This window comes from Rousettus aegyptiacus, unplaced genomic scaffold (genome assembly GCF_014176215.1).
Source record: "Rousettus aegyptiacus isolate mRouAeg1 unplaced genomic scaffold, mRouAeg1.p scaffold_m13_p_11, whole genome shotgun sequence".
Taxonomy (NCBI): Eukaryota; Metazoa; Chordata; class Mammalia; order Chiroptera; family Pteropodidae; genus Rousettus; species Rousettus aegyptiacus.
In genome coordinates this window covers 50483668-50504192 of record NW_023416286.1, presented here as the reverse complement: position 1 = coordinate 50504192, position 20525 = coordinate 50483668, and the positions used below count along the sequence as shown (strand labels likewise).

Here is a 20525-nt window from a genome sequence, read left to right as displayed (position 1 = left end):
CAATTAGAAAGTTTCACAAAGTCTTGAAATAAAAAATTCCGTTCCGTTGTATAGTTTTGGCCAAAAGTCATGTTTTATGTTGAGCATATGCAGCGAAAACAGGACATTGCTTTACACACTTTGGTAACCTATACATTAGTTCTTGGCAGAGTATTCTATAAATAAATAAATATCAATAAATATTCGTTGAATAGAATTGAATTTCAAAGGATTTCAGGATTGAAATGTTCAGAGGAGAAACTGACCCAGTTGATGGATTAAATCTGGTTTGGGGCGTTGACTGACGTTTAGTGCCTACTTCCCTGTTCCACCTAAATGCCTCCTTTTCGGTTCTCCTCACTGACACAATTTCCCTTCTGTTTATGCAGCATTCATCCAGAGAATTCACTGCTCTCCATCTTAGTAAACATCAACTCTATCCTCCAATCTCTGAGCTCAAAAAACTTTAGCTTCATTGTCTCTCCCCTTCACATCCACATCAAACCATAGGGAAATCCTATTAGGTCGCCTCCAAATACGATAGAGTTCAGCCAGTCCCTACCACTTTTGTTACTTCCATCCTGGGCTGTGGGAAGAGCCTCCGGATAGTCTGCCTAGCTCTCTGCTTTCTCCACTGCTGCCCACTCTTAGCCTAGCAGCTTCGGTGACCTTTTAATGTCAAGTGCTGGGGCTCATCTGCTCAAACCCTTGCTTCTCAGCACTCTCAGAGTCAAAGTCCAAGTTCTGAGAGTCACCTGCATGATTCCCATCCTTGCTGTGCTTACTTTTGTGAACCCTTCTCCACATTTCCTCTCCTTTCTCTGCCCCAGCCACACCCACCTCCTTGATATTCCCCTAACTGGCAGGCGCTACTCCATCCAGGGCTTCAGGACCTGCTATGTCCTCAGCTTGGCTGTTACCCAGAGAGCTACTTCTTCCTTCCTCACCCTTAGATGTTTTTGCACAGTGAAACTTTTCCTGCTTTATTTTTCTTTCTCTCTTTCGCTTTACTGACATCCTTCCTCATTTATATTTCTATTCTTTCTGTCTCCATCAGAGAATATAAGTATTCTTGTCTATTCTGTTCCCCGCTGCATGCCCAGTACATTCTCAGTACAATCTTGGTTGGTTGATTAAACCACAATGAATGAGCTATGGGCCCCCAATTCTGGACATGGAACTAGAGCCCAATCACTTCCTTCATTCCAAGTCTGGGTGAGACAAGAGTAAATTAGCTGGAAGAGTTAATATTTATTTCTCAGTCAGTGGTTTATCTCAGATGTAGGGCGGATGTCAGCCTGAATACAGGGATCCTCAGTGGATTTAGGTGACCTCTTTTTGATCAAAAGAGACTAGGGGGAGTGGGAAATGAGAGCTGAGAAGTCCCATCTTCGACCACACTTGTGCTCAGGACCCATGTAGTGTCGCATGTTCATTATTACCATTAAGCCTCAGATCGAAGCCTCTGTGAGATCATGCTTTAGCACAGTGATAGACCAGTGACACCACCTAGATGACAGTCTCATTCCAAAAGACGAGTTGTTTTTAATTACACTAAAATAGAGTACCTTACCCTGCCTAAAGTGACATCTTTGTCTTTTCAGTTGAAATGTCAGAATTATACCATTTTAGGTGTCAGAAGAACAATATAAAATAAGAAAAAAGGCACCAAGTGTAAGAATTTTGTTCTGACTTCTTAATACTATATTCAGATACTTGAATTATGTCAATTCAATTCTCAGAGATAATTAACAAAGTTCCAGAATGAGATAATTATAGGAGAATAAAAAGGTAATTTGAATGATTTCATTTCATTGTGTAACTCTGGGTAAATGGCAGAAATGCATTGATTTTCCTGAGGGCTTGAATGAGTCTGTATTTCATTATGTGTTCTAGTTTACTGTTATGGAAGAGGCCCAGTCACCCAGAGGTCAGAGAGCCACAAATTCTTATCTCTGCATGCCCTATGTACTGATGATTCCTGTTGGGTTTTACCTTTTCAGTCTTTCATCCTCGATCTCTTCCTTTTCCATTCCAGAACTACCCACTGGGGGCTTGTTAGTTTCTGCCTAGACCATAGCAATGGTGATGGAGAGATTGCCTCTAGAATCAGATTGCCCTGTGTTCAGTTTCTAGCTCAGCGACGTTTACTACCTGTGTAAGCATGCTTGGGGTGTCCGAACAAAGAACCGTAAGCTACGTGGCTTAAAAGAACAGAAACTTCTTCCCTCACAGTTCTAGAGGCCAGTAGTCCAAAATCAACGTGTTAGGAGGGCTACGCCCCTCTGTATAGAATCCTTCTTTGCCTCTTCTACTTTCTTATGGTAGCCTAAAATCTGTGGTATCCTTGGCTTGCATCTGCATAACTCCAATCTCTGCCTCTGTTGTCACATGTCATTTTCCTCTTCCTAAGTACATCAGTCATAACTGGATAAGAGCCCATCCTTAATGACCTCATCTTAACTTGATTATATCTGCAAAGACCAAAATTCCAAATAAGGTCACATTTACTTATCTTTTGGGGGGACTCAATTCAACCCATATACCATCTGTGTGAACTTGAGCAAATGACTTAATTTCTGTGATCATCAGCTTTCTCATTATCAGAAGATTCTCAGACAGACTTTCTACAGCTGTGAGAAGTATGCGAAATGACGTATGGAAAGCCCCTCGTACTCCTTCAGTGCTCAAAAACTGTTACTTCCCACCCTCGGCCTGACATCTAGGCCTCCCATCATTTATTTGTACTTGCTCCTTACAAAAGCTATCGAGCAGACACCATGCCCTAGGGAAGGTCACAAACTTTGAGGACAGACCAGAGTTAAACTAGTGTTTATAATACAATGTAGAATTTGTGTTGCATCCAGGGAAACACACGCATGCAGTAATGAGAGAGCGGAGAATTACGAAGTGGCTTGCCAAGGGCCTCATAGCAAATTTGCCACACAGTTGGAACCTGAAGCTGTGTTTAGATCCCCAATCCTTTTTCATTCCTATTCTAACACATTATACAATTATATCGTGTGTCACCTTTACACCACTTAAACATCATAAAACAAAATTCGTGTTTGCTCATTGATGTACTGATATTGGGGAGGCCTATAAACTTATAGGCGTCCAGCCCACTGCACACTTTCCTTCCAGTTCCCGACCCTCCACACACACATATATTTCATTAGACCCATTTGCTCTGCTCTGCTCTATCCTTGAAATACATTTTTTTTCTTTTGCAGTAATCACAATACGGCCAGTAAAAAGGATACCAACTATAGTGCCTGCTGGGTAGGAAATCACATTCTTGTCTCTTATTAAATGAAAAAAAAAAAATCACTGAATACTTCTGTCATCCACAGATCACTTCAATCCATTCAGTGTGATCAAAATGATGAGTGCCTCTGGCACTACGATTTCATGTTCAGTCTCTGTTACTTGCTGTTTTTACACTCTCTTATACCCTGAGTTTAACACATAAGCAAAAATCTATACATGAGAAAGAAGGGCTGTTGCGATGTTGATGTATTTGTTTTGTCTGACTCATGTTTAGGAAGATTCTGACAATTCTCAATGTAGGACAAACAATATACAGTTGATCCCTGACTTATTGTGGTCTGACTTATAACTGTTTGACTTTATGACGGTGCCAAAGCAATACACATTAAGTAGGAACTAAACTTCAGAATTTGAATTTTGATCATGTCCCAGGCTATCAATATGCCCGATACTTCTCCTGTGATGCTGGGCAGTGGCAGCAAGCCACAGCTCCCGGTCAGCCACATGGCAAGGGTAGACAATCGATACTCTACAACGTATTCTTTGTATTTGATGACTTTGCCCTGCTGTAGGCTAATGTAAGTGTTCTGAGCATGTTGAAGGTAGGCTAGGTTAAGCTATGATATTTTGCAGGTTAGGTGTTTTAAATGAATATTCAATTTAAGACATTTTCAATTTTCTATTATTGGAACACACCTTACTGTAGGTCGAGGAGCATCTATACTGAATTTTCCGTGACAATGCTAAGAATATAAGAAAGGAAATAAATGTCTACTACTGAAACAGTGAAATAGGTCTGTTTTCTCAGTCTTTGTAACCTGCCAGACCCACAGTTGTTAGGCACTGCTCCACAGGCTGTTCACCTGATTTCTCTACAGCACCAGCAGAAATAAAGGAATGCGTGCAAATCCAATGTGGCTGTCAACGGGACAGGTCCAGTGCTCTCACTGCTTGCCCTGAGGAAGAGCAGTAAATAAAAATGAGCAGGCAATGTACTTCCTTCCTTAGTTGCCTTACGGAAACAAAAAAAAACCCCTCAATTTTAGAAGGTGCTGAATTTGCTGCAGCAAACTTTAGATGAAATGCCAAGATATTCTACAGAAAGCTTAGGCGACTTAACTTTTAGTATTGAGTTCCCAGAGCAGCCCAAGATGAGAATCAGAAACACAACTGAACTGGATGCAGTTGCACAGATCTTTGCTCGTTTCTTCTGTCTCTCTCCCCGCTCCCTCCTTCTACTGTAGCTTTATTCATATGCTAAGTGCAAAAGGAAATTTTGCATAGACTTTTCGAATGGGTGATATAATTTTGAAAGTTTTTTTTTTTAATCTGAAGAAAACTATATTGGCATGAATTTCAGCTAGGAAATGAAAAATAATAATTTGAAGGAATTTTGCAAAACAAAATAAAATATCTCTCTAAAAGATTTAAAATACTCAATTATGTAATATATGGGGAGGAAGCTACTCTGCCTCTTACTTAAATAAGAATTTTAGACGTTTTGATATTCCTTTTTTATTGATTCTAACTACATCTAGATTCACTCTCAAATGGGAATAAAGAATGCTGGAATTTCTTAAAATGTATATTTTTAAAGAGCACTCTAAATGTTTAAATGAAAACTAATAGATTTTTTTTTCTCTTCAAAGGTTCTTTTGATAAATGATTTGTATTACTCCATGATAGTGTTAAAAGATTAAAGAACGTATTTGACTTGTACACATATTTGACTCTTTTTAAAAAATCATTTTTCATGTAAAAGATAAATGTTATTTTGATTGCCTGTTAAATACACAGTAGATGTAATATTTAGGAACTCATGGAATAAAGTAAAAATGGGGAAAATTTTAAGAAAGAGTGTAACAAAGATGACTCTGTTGAATATAGTCATTTGCTTGACGAATTCAGTCATCACTTCTGTGTTCCTGCTGCTTTACATAGGTATAAGCCGTTGGCGGATACGCTCCCCGGCGAGAAGAAGAAACCGTCTGCTGAAGAGAGATGTCGATTTGTTCTCCACCAGTGTAAATTACAAGGCTGGCAGGTTAGTGACCTACAAGCTACTAACATACCAGTTTAGGTTTTTAAATAAGTGAGCTGAGTCATTGTGGGGAGCCACCAGAGTCTCACTGGCAAAAACAAATTGCTTTGATGTGTTTGGCAAGGCGAGACACTAAGTGTATTCCCTGGAAACACATCAGTCTTTCTGATTTCCCGGTTTCAGCAGCACACAGCAAACACTGAGGGAAGCCAAGAAGCTCTTTTTCCTGTAATGACAAGAAGTTCGTGAAGCCCCACTCGATTTGCCCACGTTGCAGATTCAAACATTGTCAGTTAAGCCTTTCGAAGTAGCATAAGGCAGCAATCCAGAGAAACCAAACTGCGGGGACAGAACACTGGTTTCGCTGGCTCCTAGCTGGGATCTCACACGCGTCCTTTAGACCCAAACTTCCCAGGCTCGTCAAGTTTTGTTTAGGCTCCTTTTTTTTTTTTCCTGTTTCTCTGCCCTGTTTCTCATTTACCACACACAAAAGATGTTACTGTCCTTTCAACCTCATTTAATGGCAAAATCTTCATAATTGGAAACATTTAATTATGTCCTGTGATCTTTTTGGTTGGCAGAATCCAGGGGCCCCCTGGAAGGATAGCTGGACTTCCAAAAGAAGGAAGTAATGAGACAGAATAACATAGGAAGTACTCCCCAGAAAAAGTAAGGTGCAGATCTGAATTTCATTTAATACCTTAAACAACGTCAGTATGCTATTTATAACTAGTATTAGGAAAAGGAGATTTAAAAAGTAAAAAGAATTGAGAAGCTAATATTGGAGGAATAATGAGAAACAGAATAAAGTTTGAGCCACCAGGAATTACTGGAAGTTTCTAGCGAAACATCACTGAGTGTTTAGGTGGCAAAGTACGTGGTGGCTAATGGCTTTGGCAAAACGTAACCATTGGTGGAAAACAGATATACATCTCATTTTAAAAAATGATAAGGAGATTGTCTACAAGTGAAAACCTATGATAATTGATGAGGCCAAAAACAACAGGTATGTATGTACTTTAGAAATGACATGAACAGAAGTTTCAGCATTGCCGAATGTGTCTGAAAGTGTCCCAGTCTAGGCAAACGGGTTGAGAATAATGGCTTGACACTAGCATACTCATTGCTCTATGACAAAGAACTAAGAACTTCAACTTTTAGCATTGATGAGTAATGGTTTAATTGTCTATGCCACCCAATCTTTTTCTATATATTCCCCCCTCCTTTTTTTTAAACTGATAATGGAGTTGAACTTTAAATAACAATCTGAAGGAGGAAGCTTACACACTCTGTAGTAGTCACAGATGCATATCCATGCCAAAAGATTGAATAAAAAAAGGAGGAAGAAGGAACTACTCACACAGAATGATGTCAACCAATCACTCTGAAGTCAATGACGTAAGATGTGGGGGACACATGTAGAATTATTTATCAAGCTTATAGGTAACAAGTCATTTCAACTGAATCATTACTGAAATTTTTAAGTAAGTATTTGGATAGTAATGGTTCATGATAAGTATCACTAAGATTTTCTTGTTATATTTTTTCCTTTAAAGAATACTCATGGATAAGACTTTTTAAATAAATTAATGTTGAAAAAGGAGCTTGTGTTATAGATAAAAGGCGAGAGAGTCTGGAATAATTATTCCACTAAGAAAGAACTGGCAGCGACCACAATACCTGACTAGCCATCAGTTCTGATACACTTATGTAGTGCATGGGGTCAGATGTACATGAGGCCTGGAGGACAAACTGGTGCATGCTGGTGGCCATCATTCTTTCCACATTTCTGCATGTGCTAGGATACTTGAAACTGCAATGGGGGACGTTATTAAATTGAAACACAGATTGGGACTTTGCAAAAATGCATCAAAATAAAGAATAGGAAAGAGCTCCCATTTCATTGCACTACTTCATTTACCCTCGTTCTCGAGAAAAAAAAAAAAGGAGCTAAAAATAACAAGACAAAAAGAAAAAAGAAAAAAATTTATTCATTCTCTGACCTTGTTTGCTTATGTCTGCGTTTTTGAATAGTTAGAAAAGACTGCTTTCTTCAATCTCTCCAAAGTGTGATGTTTCATGTACTTTACAAGACAAATCATTGACTTCACAGAACTAAAGCATATTCACATTTCACGTTTATAGTAATCAGAAAGCAAAATAATTTTTTTATCATTCTTGACTTGGAAAGTCAGACTCCTTAATTTCAAAAGCAAAACATTTGTTTGACATGTATTGATAGCTTCAGGAAGAGTTACTCTCACTCTCTTCTGAGTGGTTAATCAGGACAAAGATTAAATAGGAGCTGTTTGAAGCAACAGTTAAGTTCTAAATGATGGTTGTTGTATCTGCAGCATGATTCCCAAATTGCTAAGTTACAACGTACATTTCTATTAAGTAGTAAGTGTTCATTTTTTTTTTGTCTCTGAATGGTTAGCATTAATTAATAGATTTTCTTTTCCATATTTTTAAAAGTAATGCTAGAATTGACTGGAGTTACTTTTTCCATGTAAACCTGTATTGAATATTAGCTAGAAATTCACTTTTCTTAACTATAACTATGATCCTTTTATCATTATTCTGTTAGGTCTTAAAGATTTCATGAGATTTCTTCATCTCACCTTGACATTAATCATACTCTGTGCAATAAAGCCTCTGAGTATCAGTGCAGGATTCTAAATACATAGTTCTCACATTTTTGTACATTGTAGCAATTGTATAAGTGAACACCAGCATTTCCTTGTTTCGATAAGGATAGAGACATCTGACCTTCAGTGCTGGTGCGTTTGTTTATTGATCCATGTGTGCTATTTATTCTTTATGTAATTGTGGGTTTGGAGTCAGTATATGAGGCAATGGGGATTTTAATATTTCATAAATGATAATTCTTCTAAAGAAAGTGGTAAAGCTATTCAGAATTTTTTGTTTTATTTGACTTAAGTCTAAAAACAACTCTATGCAGAAAGAAGAAAGTAGGCAGGATGAACAGTAATAACCTCATTTTAAATATGAGGAAATAGAGCCTTTCGAGATCAGCATGCTGATCAAAATATTAGGCATAGTTAATATTTAGTTTCAGCGGAAAGGCCACTTTGCTGAGACCAGCATCTAGGTCTTGCTATGCTCTGTTCTTTCCACTGCATTTAACTCGATCTATATCTTTTAATGTAACCATCTAAAGTCCTTTATTCAGATAACAGAACTTGAAAGGCATAGACTATACATCACGGTTTGAGCTTTGATCAAAATCACTTATATATTCCTTTATTATTCTGAGCAGATTGCTTCTTGTAGTTAGAGTCTTTTTTGTGTGTGTTTATAATTTACCCAGTAGATGAAGGAAAAACAAGCTGACTGCTTCCCGGATTCTGATCAGAATCTTTCTTACCCAAACTGTCAGCCAAATGACCTTTAAATAGCACAGCACTTTTGGACTCTATTTCCTAACTGCATCTTGGAAAGAAAATGAGAAAAAGAAGAAGAAAAGGGAAAGGGAGAAAAGGGAGAGAAAGAAAAGGAAGAGAAGATAGAGAAGAAGAACTGGCCTCAAGTGAAGAAGTGTTTGACTGTATACAGTTTTTAATATTAATTCTAGTCCCGAGAGCAAAGACCTAGGTGCTACTCAGGCTGTCCAAAGAAATTCTAGGGCTGGGAGACAATTCTTGGATGATGCCGGTTGAGATGCAAGTCAGGGTAATACTTGCTTCCAATTCACTACTTGAGCAAAGACAGTTTGAAAAGTCTTATTAAACCATTTGGTAAATCCATTTAGTTCGCTGTGTGCCAGTCTTTGCTCCCTGCCGTATAGCTTCCCTCACCTTCCTGCAGCATTTGCTTCCGCTTCTCTGTTTTATTCTTATTCCTTAGATTGCACATCTCCTACAAAGTTGTTGTTTCTCTTCCACTAGCATGTATGCTTCATCAGAAAGATGTGTGTCAGTGCGTATACTACTGCATCTCCATCATAGGGGACAAAGAAAGATGCACAGTAGATGTTCAGTGCACATATGCTAGCCCAATAAATGAGTCTTTATCAATAATAACCTACAAAGCCATACTATATATTTTATATGGATATTTAGATATATAAGAATTTTTTAAATCTAGAATAATTCACAACAAAAACCTAACAATTATTTTGAGTTGACGGCTAAATGAAATTTTAGCTTATATCAATGTTTAGATGATAGATGTATTCATCCATTACTTCTGTAATTAAAAATGATTTTAAATATTTGTAACCACTGCATAAATACAATTCAAGAATATTGTATAGGGTCAAATTATTTTAAGCATTTGTGAAGAAAATTGTAAATCACACTGACTGTGTTTAACTTGAAAGCTTTTTTATTTTTAAGTAATCTATAACCAATTGTATATTTTATACCACCAGCCCTTAACTTCTTGAAAGAATATTCATCCTTCTTTACATGATTCGAACTAGTAACCACAAGTTTTTGAAAACTCCCTCATGTTACTACTATTCTCTTAACATATTCAGTATCACTGCTTTAACATAAGGTGGTGGTATTTTGCAGAAAATATAAGAAAAATCAGGATGTCGTGGTGCCTGGACAGGACTACTACTCGGTGGTGGTTTCTTGCTCATGTGTTCGATGAAATGACATATGTAAAAATTATGATGGACTAGTTAAGAGTTTTGTTAGAGTTTTGTCCTTATTTCAAAGCATAATTTAAGTAAGTTTTTCAAAAAAGAATGGAAGGTTCTTAAAATGATTTGAGTAGGCTCTGCATGACTAACTTCCCTCACTGATTTCTGTCTCACTAGATATATCTTTCTTTATAAAACAAAGAATCTGTGGATTACTTCATTTGTGGAAAGAAATCCAAATAGGTTGAATTAAGTCATAGTTTGAAAACAAATTAAATTAAGCCACTAGTTAACAACTTTCTGCTATTTGGTTTCTTTTTAAACAGTTATTTTATTTATCTAAGTATATACATTTTTAGTTCAGTCCTACCTTAAGGTAACTTTGAAAATAATCCCTCTAAAACCATGTACATTTAATCAAACACTTTCTGCCCTGATTTCCTCAAGCCATGGAAAGGTGACTGGCAGGCACGTAAGGCCATGTGGAACACGCTTGTTTTGCCATGTTATGTCATTTATGTAAAGTGAAAACTTTTTAAACTAATTCTAAGTGGAAAAATAAATGGTATAATCTGATTTTCACACATTTTATATGAATCAACTGGTTAGAGGATGCTTTCTTCTGTGTAGTTATTTGAATGCTATATTCATTTAAAGCCATCTGGAAGGATGACGAATGGAGAAACAAATCTGTCAGAGTCAGTTCATGTGATGCAAGGGGTGCTGCTTCAGCACACAGGCACTCACAGAGCTCAGGAGAAGTCGGGACTGGGGAGCAAGCTGGCTCCTGTGCAGGAAGGCTTTCACAGCCATACGTTTCATTGTCGTGTCAGAGAGATTTCTTGAACTTTGGTGTTGGAGAAGCTTTGTGGACAAGCAAAGCAGAGTGTCCTGTGTGGTCCCTTTGAAGCCGGTGCTCATGAGATCTGCTAGTGGAAATTGTAGAAGGAGAAATTTAGATCACAACCTTAGAGTGATTTTACATATCCTCTAACATTTTAAGGATGAGGAATCAGACATAGAAAGACTTTCGTTAACTCATTCGCGACTATACACACAAGAAATAAAAAGCGAAATTAGTTCAACTTTATCTCATCTATCCTTATGATGTAATACTTAATCTCGTGTGTGTGTGTGTGTGTGTGTGTGTGTGTGTGTGTGTGTGAGAGAGAGAGAGAGAGAGAGAGAGAGCGCCACTGAGACTTAAAAAAATAACAAGGGTTCTCACAAAAAACAAACCCCAGTTTTAGTGAAATCTATTTTATCTATTTGTGTTTATTCACTAAATAATTACAATAATTAATTATCATTTTCTAATATAATTTTCAAGGTATAGCCTACATTTCATTGTGTCTAGGTAAAATATATTGCTTTTGAAGGATTCATTCTTAAGAGCTGTGAATTGCAAGATTAACATTTTCCCATGCCATTAAATAAAATCAGTTAGATGAAAGATTTATTATTTCATTGATTTAAAATAGTACAGTGGAGAAAAGATAATAAAAGTAAGAGGAAGAAACTGTTAAAGTTTTAAGCACCTCCTACATTTTTACATTTTCTAAGACAATTGTATCAGCGCCCTTGGCTCTTATTAGTACAATAAATTAATGGTTTATAACCTTTGTTTTATTACTCAAGGAATACTTCATAAATCAACAATAAGTACAAGGGAGAAAATAGGCTATAAAATTATTCTTTCTCTCATATTCCTTTTCTTTCTCTGTAATTATTAATGTTGCAAATAATAGATATTAGGGATCTAAGAGTATCTCTTGGTGCTATGTGCATTATAACTGGGAATTGCTATAAATATGCACATATATTTATTTCCTTTTTTTCCTTATACTAGACACTGACATACACATACACGTGTTTGAACACATTTTTGTTATAAAAGTAGCATTCATTCTTCATAAGAAACTTGGAAAATAGAAAAAATTAAAGAAGAAAATACAGATCACCATTAATTTATCTACTCCAAACATTTCGTGTGTATTGACTTACTCAGTTTTAAAAATAATATTACAGATGCTAAATTCTCAGTGTGCCTCTTTCCCTTTTTCCTGAATTTTATGAGGACAAATATTACATATCATTTTTCTTACATATTTTCACACATGACATGTATATGTATTTGTTCGTACATGGCATGTGTGTATTTCACTGTTACATCCCCTACAGGGTTTGGCACAGAGTATACATTCGACCAATATTTGTTGCATAAGTGAATAAACAAATGTCCAGTTTATTATCACATTTTCTCTTTGGAAATAGAGGTATCCACAATTAGGTCTTGCTGATATGTGTGATAGTTTCTCTTTTAAAGTAATTTTATGTTTTTCCTCTTAGCTCATTATGCAAAAGGCTTAGTATAATATCTGGCACTTAACAATTGCTAAATAAAAATTGGCTATGTCTATTTATGATTCGTTTCATTTTTTAGAACTCAATCTAATTTTTTTCTAACCAGGTTCAATGATTGATCAACTCAACAAGAGTTTATGCCACAGAGGTTACACAAGGCAATTATGATGCAATATTAAGAAGGAATGACATGTCCCTCTTCCACAGGGCTTATAGTCTAGTGGGAGTGAGACCATGAACAGTAAACTAATAAATAATTACAGGTTAGGATTCATGCCGGAAAGGAATCAGCCAGGACACTGTGACAGTGAAACAAAGAGGCTGTTATTTGTATATAGGACAGTGGTCATGAAGGGCATCTCCAAGAGGAACACATGTAGGCTGAGATCTGAAGGATAAAAAGGATTGAGTCACACGACAGACAGGGAAGCAGGGTCTGGGGGCAGGAGTAGTATGCCCAGACCCAGAGAGGAAGGCAGCCTGAGAGAACAGATGGGAGCAGGGTGGACGGAGCACTGAAAACCGGGTTAGAAGAGATATGATGCTGTACAGCAGTGTTTCTCAACCTTTATTTTTCCATATCCCTCCAAGGAGAAAAATCAATTAAAGAATTACTATGGAATTAGTACCAGGTGGGGAGAATCTTAGCTATTATAATAGTTTGTGGTCCTTTAATAATCAGTTCTCATAAATATGTGTCTCTTAACAGCTATAAAAAACATGAAGGTTCTGCCTATGCCTAATCCAATTCTATCTCTTATATATCAATCTAGTTTTCCCTAATTCAAGGCTTATTTAGTCCTTCAACAGTCTTTATTAAGCACCTTTTGTATGCCAGGAACCTTGTATCAGCTAAGGGTATTTTTGCCCATCTGGAACCAGTTTTACCATCTGGGGGAAGAATTGCCATGTTGAGAATGGGTGCTCAGAGGCAAGCAGGACCTTATGAGAGTCAAGGCACAACGTTCTATTTTAAGTTCAACGTAAGGCCATCAATAAGCTTTAAAGAGGGCGGTACCGTGATCTTATTTATGCTTTAAACATGAAAAAATATATTGTTGGAAAGAAGAATAGAGCTGGGAAATCAGTTAACAAACTAATGTAGTAGTTCACGCAAGGTAGAACAATGGTCAACAGGACAAAAGGTCATTGAGGCAGAGAAGGGACAAGAGACATCCTCACAGGGGCTTTCAATAAATAAGCCCATTAAATTGTGTGAGCTTGAAGAGTGGAATCTCCTTTAAAACTGAATATTAATTTAGGTCAGGAATATGCTCAAGCTCTTACTAGTAAGTGTGAATTTGCTGCACACTTGCAGAATTTGGAGCTCCTAAATGATGGCAAAGACTTGGTCCTTTAGGAATTGAAAGCAGAAGATAATTCACCTAAATAATGTAGATGAATCTCAAAGCAAACATGAACACACCACAGAACAAATATTTGGAAAGTTAGGAAAGCTATGTAAGTACTCTTAAGGATGAACAACATAAGATCAGATGCCCAGGATGAAATAGCATGAGTATTTATATTTTTAGAAGTAAAGAAAACATCAAAATACATAGATGGCAGTAAGTCAGCAGATGCTGGTGGCAGAAGGGGTCTTGGCATATATGTCTATACATGCCCCAGTGAGTACAATGGGCTGTGATTGTGTTTATGCTGCTGTTAATCATTTATAACATACGCATTTTATAGGGCATATAATTATTATTGACGTTATTAGGGCCATTTTGTTAAGAAGAAAGACTAAAAGTGCTCTTTAAATGAATACATTAACTTATCCAATGTACTTTCTTTTTTGATTTTGAAGCTAATCAGTCTTGTTTAGGTTAAGCTTGGGTTTGCTTTTCACAATGTGTCACTTTGGGAGAAATAGATTTGTTTTTTTTAAAACACTCTTGATCATATAGATATGATTTTCATAATGAAATAATATATAGCATCACATAGTGAGCAATTCACTAGTAAGCTCAAAATAGTCATTTTTATTCTTCACTGCTTACTGTACAGGTCATACTGTTCTAGGTGAGAGTTATTAATTTTTCTTAACCTGCAATTATATGTAATTTGAACCAAACCACCTTCTTCAAATGCCAGGAGATACAGTACTTTATTAGATGTGTATGGCTATAATTATCTTTTCCATGTTGAAGTTAACTTTAAGAATAGTCTATTTATAATAAAGAGAACTTGTATTTTAGTATAAATGTATCCTTTGATGATATTTAAAAGTACATTCAGAGCCAAGCTGAACATTAGAATATTTCTATTTAGTAGTTTTTCAAAGCTACTATGAAAATACAAAATATTAAAAATAAACACACAAAATAATGGTCATCTTTAAAAACTCAAAGAATCAAAGAAACAAATTGGTGAAATATGTGAATTTAACCTGGAGAAGATGAATTTTAGTTAAATGTTGTTTTTTACTTCTTGAAAGGATAGATGGTATTCTGTTCATCCTCTCATCTTAGAGGCTGACACAGTGCCTGGTGTCAGGAAGGCCCTTGGCAAATGTTTGATTTATGGATGAATGGTGGATGGATGGGTGGATGGATGGATGGATAGATGGATAGGTCGGTGAGTATGTGGGTAGATGGGTGGGTGGATGATGAGTGAATAGACCGAGAGGACAGACACATGATAGAATCGATGGATAAATAAATATGAGACAGGGAAAATCAGGAAAGATATAATATACAATGCACTTGAGAGCTATATGAAAACAATATAGAGCCAAGAGTGAGTGAAGGACTCTTTATAGCATGCATATGTAAACGTTGGGGCTTGGGTTGCTGATTCTGTTTGGAAGGGATTACCTAATAGGTATAGAAAGTGCTTTTCATAGTAAAAGTAGAAAGGACAGTAATTTAAAGGAGCACAATAACATTCTCAGATCAGCAGAAAGAAAAATGAGTCTGATGAGATAGTGATGGAGACATCAAATCACATAAAATAAAGAATATATTGTTCATATCTTAATCAATAAAGCTGTTTAAAACTCTGGGAATAAATTTACGTAGTAAGGCACTTTATGAGAAACCAAGACTTTTTTTTGGAATGCTAACATAATAGTGAAAGATGACTACTTTTAATGCAATTATGGTATTATACTTCATGAATTTAATGGGAAGTGTTTCATAGAATAACAGTAATGTTTTTAGAGCAAAAAATGATTAAAATTTTCAAGATTAACTTTTTACAATAATAATGAAAATAAAGCATTTTTGAAGCAAAAAATAAGCATTCACAATAAACTATTTCTATTAAAATATAATTTATGGTAATTATTGACAAAACATTCAAATAATTATAGATATAGATATGAAGGACTATATCTAAAATAACACTGAGAATGATGGTAGCATCATTCAAAAAAAGAATCTTGTACATAAAAATGCTATAAGCCCTTGATAGTATCTACAGAAGTTTAACATGTGCTCTCAGGAAGCACATGGGAAGTTAAAATAATAGTAAGTAACATCTCTTTTAAAGGAGTAAAAAGTATTAGCTCTTAAGAGATTAATAAAGGTTATTATGCAAACCCAGAAGTACACATTTTAGCTTACAGGCAACATGGAATCATTGAAAGTTTCTGGAAGATTAACAATTCAGAAGCAGTGTTCAAGGTGAATTGAGGATTGGGTAAAGTATTAAAGAATGAAATGCATTCTAGATTTTGCTTTACAATAATCTTATACTGAAAGTGTGTTGGCACCAAAAATAGAATTTAACATTTTTATTTCTTGAACCACATTAGGTGTATTTTTATAGAATGAAGGAATTTATATAGTTCAAACAGATTTAGTGTTTAAGATTTCATTATTTTACATGATTTTTAAAGAAATACCTGAGTTCATGTTGTAGTCAATGTTCATTAAAATCACTTTCTTTGAAATTCATTTTATTATTGCATTTACTTCTGTTTTCTCTACCTTAATATATATAACTTATGATCTTTATATTTTCCCAGCATTATCCTAGCCCACAGATATTTCAGTGAAGTTGAATATTCAGACAAAACCAGGGATTCAGTGGAATATATATATATATATATATATATATATATATATATATATACACACACACACAAGATACATTAGTGGCATAGATATGCTATTATAATTAATTTGTTATTATATAGTATATGCTAAATTGAGAGTTCACTAAACCATCTATCTCTGTTTTAAAGTATAAATAGGAGCTTTTTCAGTAGATGATTTAGAGAAAAGCATTGAAGAAAAAATAAACTGGATATGTTAAGCCAGAGGAGAAAAACAAGTTTCCATTTTGGAACAGCAAGCAATATGATACAGTTTGAGAATAAACAAGAATACATTGAAAAAGATCCATACTATAGAAAGTTTAATAAATATTTCAAAAGACTTTGAACATTATCCTGAAAATTATGACCTGCAATCAAATCATTTTAAGCACAAAAAGTAATGTAATGAAATCAATGTTTAGAAAGATCACTGTGAAGTGAGTTTTGTCTTTCATCTCCCAGGCAGTGAGGGGTAGTCAAATGGGGACATCCCTATAAAGGTGAGCTCAGTCATCTGCACCTCTGTGGGATCCTGGGGTTGCCATGGAAACAGAGCGTAGGTCTCTCTACCCTTCCACAACCTCTGTACTCAAGCTCGGTCACCGTCCTCTTAGCACCTTTATGATTGGAAGTAGCAATCAGTGAGGAGGAGGAGGAGGCTGAAGGAGAAGGAAGAAGAGTTGACGATCTTCACAGGTTCCCTTAGTATCTCTCTTCTGTACAGCCTCCAGGCCACCTACACTCCATCACAACCTCCGTTCCAGCAATGTCTGTGCTCCTGCAGCCTGCACCTCTAAAAAAAAAAAAAAAAAAAAAAAAAATCCCTGAAAACTATAGCAGCAATTGAAGCTTTCGGAGTCATCAATGACAATTTTGTTTAATCTTTCAAAATCTGTCACTTCAAAATAAAAAAAAATGGTTTTCTAATAAAAAATAGCGATGACTATAATTCACAGATGGTTTACTTTCACAGGAGTGAGAATGACATTAACATTTTCATCGCAGATCAGAACCCTCTGCGTTAGTGCACAGGGAGAGGGCTCAGTAGGAGAACATTTCAATCTCTACTTTTCTTCGGTTGTGAGAAATATCTTTTTATAAGACAATGCAACAAAAACCAAGAATGTAGGAGATCTGAACATTTGGTCTCATTTGGATGAATCCTAATTTGTCAGATTTGATATAAAACTCTAAGGCACTGATACAGAGTAATATTATATAAATTCATTCCATAGAAAAATTAAAATGGTCAACATTTTTCTCCTAGTCCATGTCAGTAATAGACAATGTAAATTCCTACGAACTTAGAATTTATGTGATCTTGTCTGGGTTTTCCTGATTAACACAGATTCCTAGGTTTATGCTCCACTAATCTTTAGTTAGCATCAATGATAACAGAGGACTTAAAGACTAAAATGCATTAAGAATAGTTTCTAAGGAAGAAATCCAAAATACTACTAAAGAGCTAATTTTATTCTTTCAGGAGAGAAGAAGCATTAGCTACAAACATGGCATCTTTAAAAGACCAGCAAAGTTAAACAAATGTTAACATTTTAAATGAGAATCTCTAAACATTGCCAGTCCACACATAAATTATATGGTAAAGATATGAATGAATGAATGAATATGAAATAATGAATCAGTTTATTGGATAACCATCAAGTAAACTCAATAGCCAAATGAAGAACTTTTCCAAACACCTGAATGTGATGGCAGCACAATACCCAGCCATGTCCACAGTCTTTAGCTATGTCTTAGCAGGATACTTATAGATTCAGACTTTCATTCTCTCCTCTTACCATTCAATCAGAAGCCTAGAAACCCTCCTCACTTTCTGCAGGGAGAACTTTCATGGGCATAAATAACTATACCAAAAATTCACCAGGAACTTGGGGAACTGGCCTGTCTTTCTGGCTCTCACCATTAGACATGTCTACCTGTCTTGCGCTCCATCTTTCCTCGAACATGCCTTGTACCTCACGTGTCAACCCTCTTCCTCTCTTGTCATTATCCCAGTCCTTGGCTCCCAGCAAGAACTTCATTTTCCTGCCTCCAACTCTGGCTTGACATGATACACCCAGACCACTTCTTAACTACCTCCTATCAGGTCCTATGTAATCTCTAATGTGTGATGGGAAAAATCCACTTCATCTTCCATATTTACTTTCTAATTTACCCCCATATATGAACTAAAAACTAGTGATTTCCTGGAAATATTTTATTATGAGATTTCACTTTTTCTCAGTAAAGGAGAGGGTTCAGATAAATCGTTGCTCCCTAATCTTATGTCTTATGTCTGCACTATTTGTGGACCATTTTCACTCCACACTCCAATTTTTTTTCCTTTTATTTCCACCATTTCCCAACTTCCATGACTTATTTCCAGCTTGTTGAATGACTTCAGGATTTGGCTTGTATTTTTGTTGTCCTGTATGCCTTATTTCCATCCTTGAAGACATTATCATTCATCACTATGACTCATCTTATACCAGGACTTCACAGTTTCTCATCTTCTCTAATTTGAATCCACCCTCCCCATATACCTACCACTTTTAAGATCAAGAATATATCTTAAGATTCTTCAAGAGATGTAAATATATATGTATAATGGCAAATATGCAATGCAATGCAATGTAATAAGGGAAATAAAGAATCATTTATAGAGTGGTCTGGGAACACAAATGAAAGTCATCAAAACCCTACTGGAAGTGGAGAGATGAGTATTAAAAAATTAAACAATGGAGGTGAGTTTTATTTCCATTGTTAAGGATAAATAGGGGTCAGCCAGCAGACAAGCAGTTGTGTTAGAATCTTCTAAACCCAAATTGTTGATTGCATTATATTGTCACCCCCCTCGCCAACCACCTACCACTCAAAGCCAAGACCAGCAATTCATTCTCCAGTTTTAAGAAGGAACTTTATAGATTTAAAATAAAATTTCAAAAATTATTTGTATAAATTTAGTTCTGATCCTCTTTAAATCTTCCAGTTAAACTACATTACTCGTAGGGAAATGTCCATGTTTTCCTGGAATACCCTTCATGATGTGGCCACGAGTTACATGTGCAACCTCTTCCCTCATTACTTTTCACAGAGGTGTATCCCAACATGATTTAACATTTTCTGCTCCTTGCCTATCACACGTTAATTTTTCTGTCCCAAATTCAACTTTTCTCACCATCTATAGGAACCCTGGAAAATTCCTATTTATCCTTCAAGACTAAATGGCTTAGAAAACGTGCATCTCAGTGAACCCTTCCTGATCCCATCTTGATCGCCTCCCCCTCACTGAGCATATTCTTGAAGAATTTGCTCACTGCTTATTTTCCAAGTAAATTATGAACTCTTTGAGGAGAGGGACCTCCTTTGTATCTCAAAAATCTGGCATAATTCTCAAGATGAACCCAATTCGATGTTTTGAATGACTCTTAGAAATGTCACTATAAGAGATCTTCATCATCCATCCAACTCTCTGCCTGCCCACAGTCTCCATTTAGGTAAGGGGGTGGACCTAGAATCCAGTTCTCCTATTTCCATTCCGTAGGTCTTTTCTTCATGTTGTGCTCCTACCATATATTAGTTCCCCTGAGGACCATTATTGATTCTACCCATTGTGGAGTATTGCTGGCTATCACCCTTTTAGAGTTTCATTTTGGGATCTAGGTTTGCATGAATTTTTCCTTTGAGATTTAGTTCTTCACAATAAGTAACATACCACAGTCAGAGATGAACAGAAAGATGACATGCTCCCTCCTTCCCAATGCCTGTCTCACAGATTTGTTCCGCGGTGCTCACAGACAGTACCAACTGTTCTTCCTGTTGACTGCCAAAATAAGTCAACAGTCAGGGAGGGAAAAAAAAGACTGTGAATTATGGAAAATAACTAGGGAGAGAGAATGGCAATACAATGGGAAAAAAAGTAACAACTCTGTAGCCACCCACCCAGGCAACTGTCTTAAATGTAAGCCAAATAAAAGAAAACTAAATGAAGAACATCTAGTCAACCAGAGGCCTCTGAACCAGGGCAGTAATTGAGAGTTTTTCCTTGTCGATTTAACTAACTTGCCTGACTGCCATAATGTAAGATTCAGGGCCCAATCGCTCGCAAAACTGTGTGTTTCATTAAAACAACAGATTATGGCTAAGGGGAAAAGTTAGATGGAAAGATGGGAAGTGACAAAATATGTTTGGAGTAAACTCAGTTTCCATATGAA

General features: G+C 36.1%; 1 protein-coding gene across 6 annotated transcripts in view; it reads left to right on the top strand.

Annotated features, from left to right (window-relative positions):
• MYO16 (myosin XVI) overlaps window positions 1-20525 on the top strand; it is a 499709-nt gene that overhangs the window by 398696 nt on the left and 80488 nt on the right. For all 6 annotated transcript variants that reach the window (XM_016145252.2, XM_016145250.2, XM_016145255.2 and 3 more), the window contains one exon: window positions 5191-5293. In XM_016145252.2, coding sequence (XP_016000738.2) covers window positions 5191-5293 — 103 coding nt within the window. The remainder of the gene's footprint in view (window positions 1-5190; window positions 5294-20525) is intronic.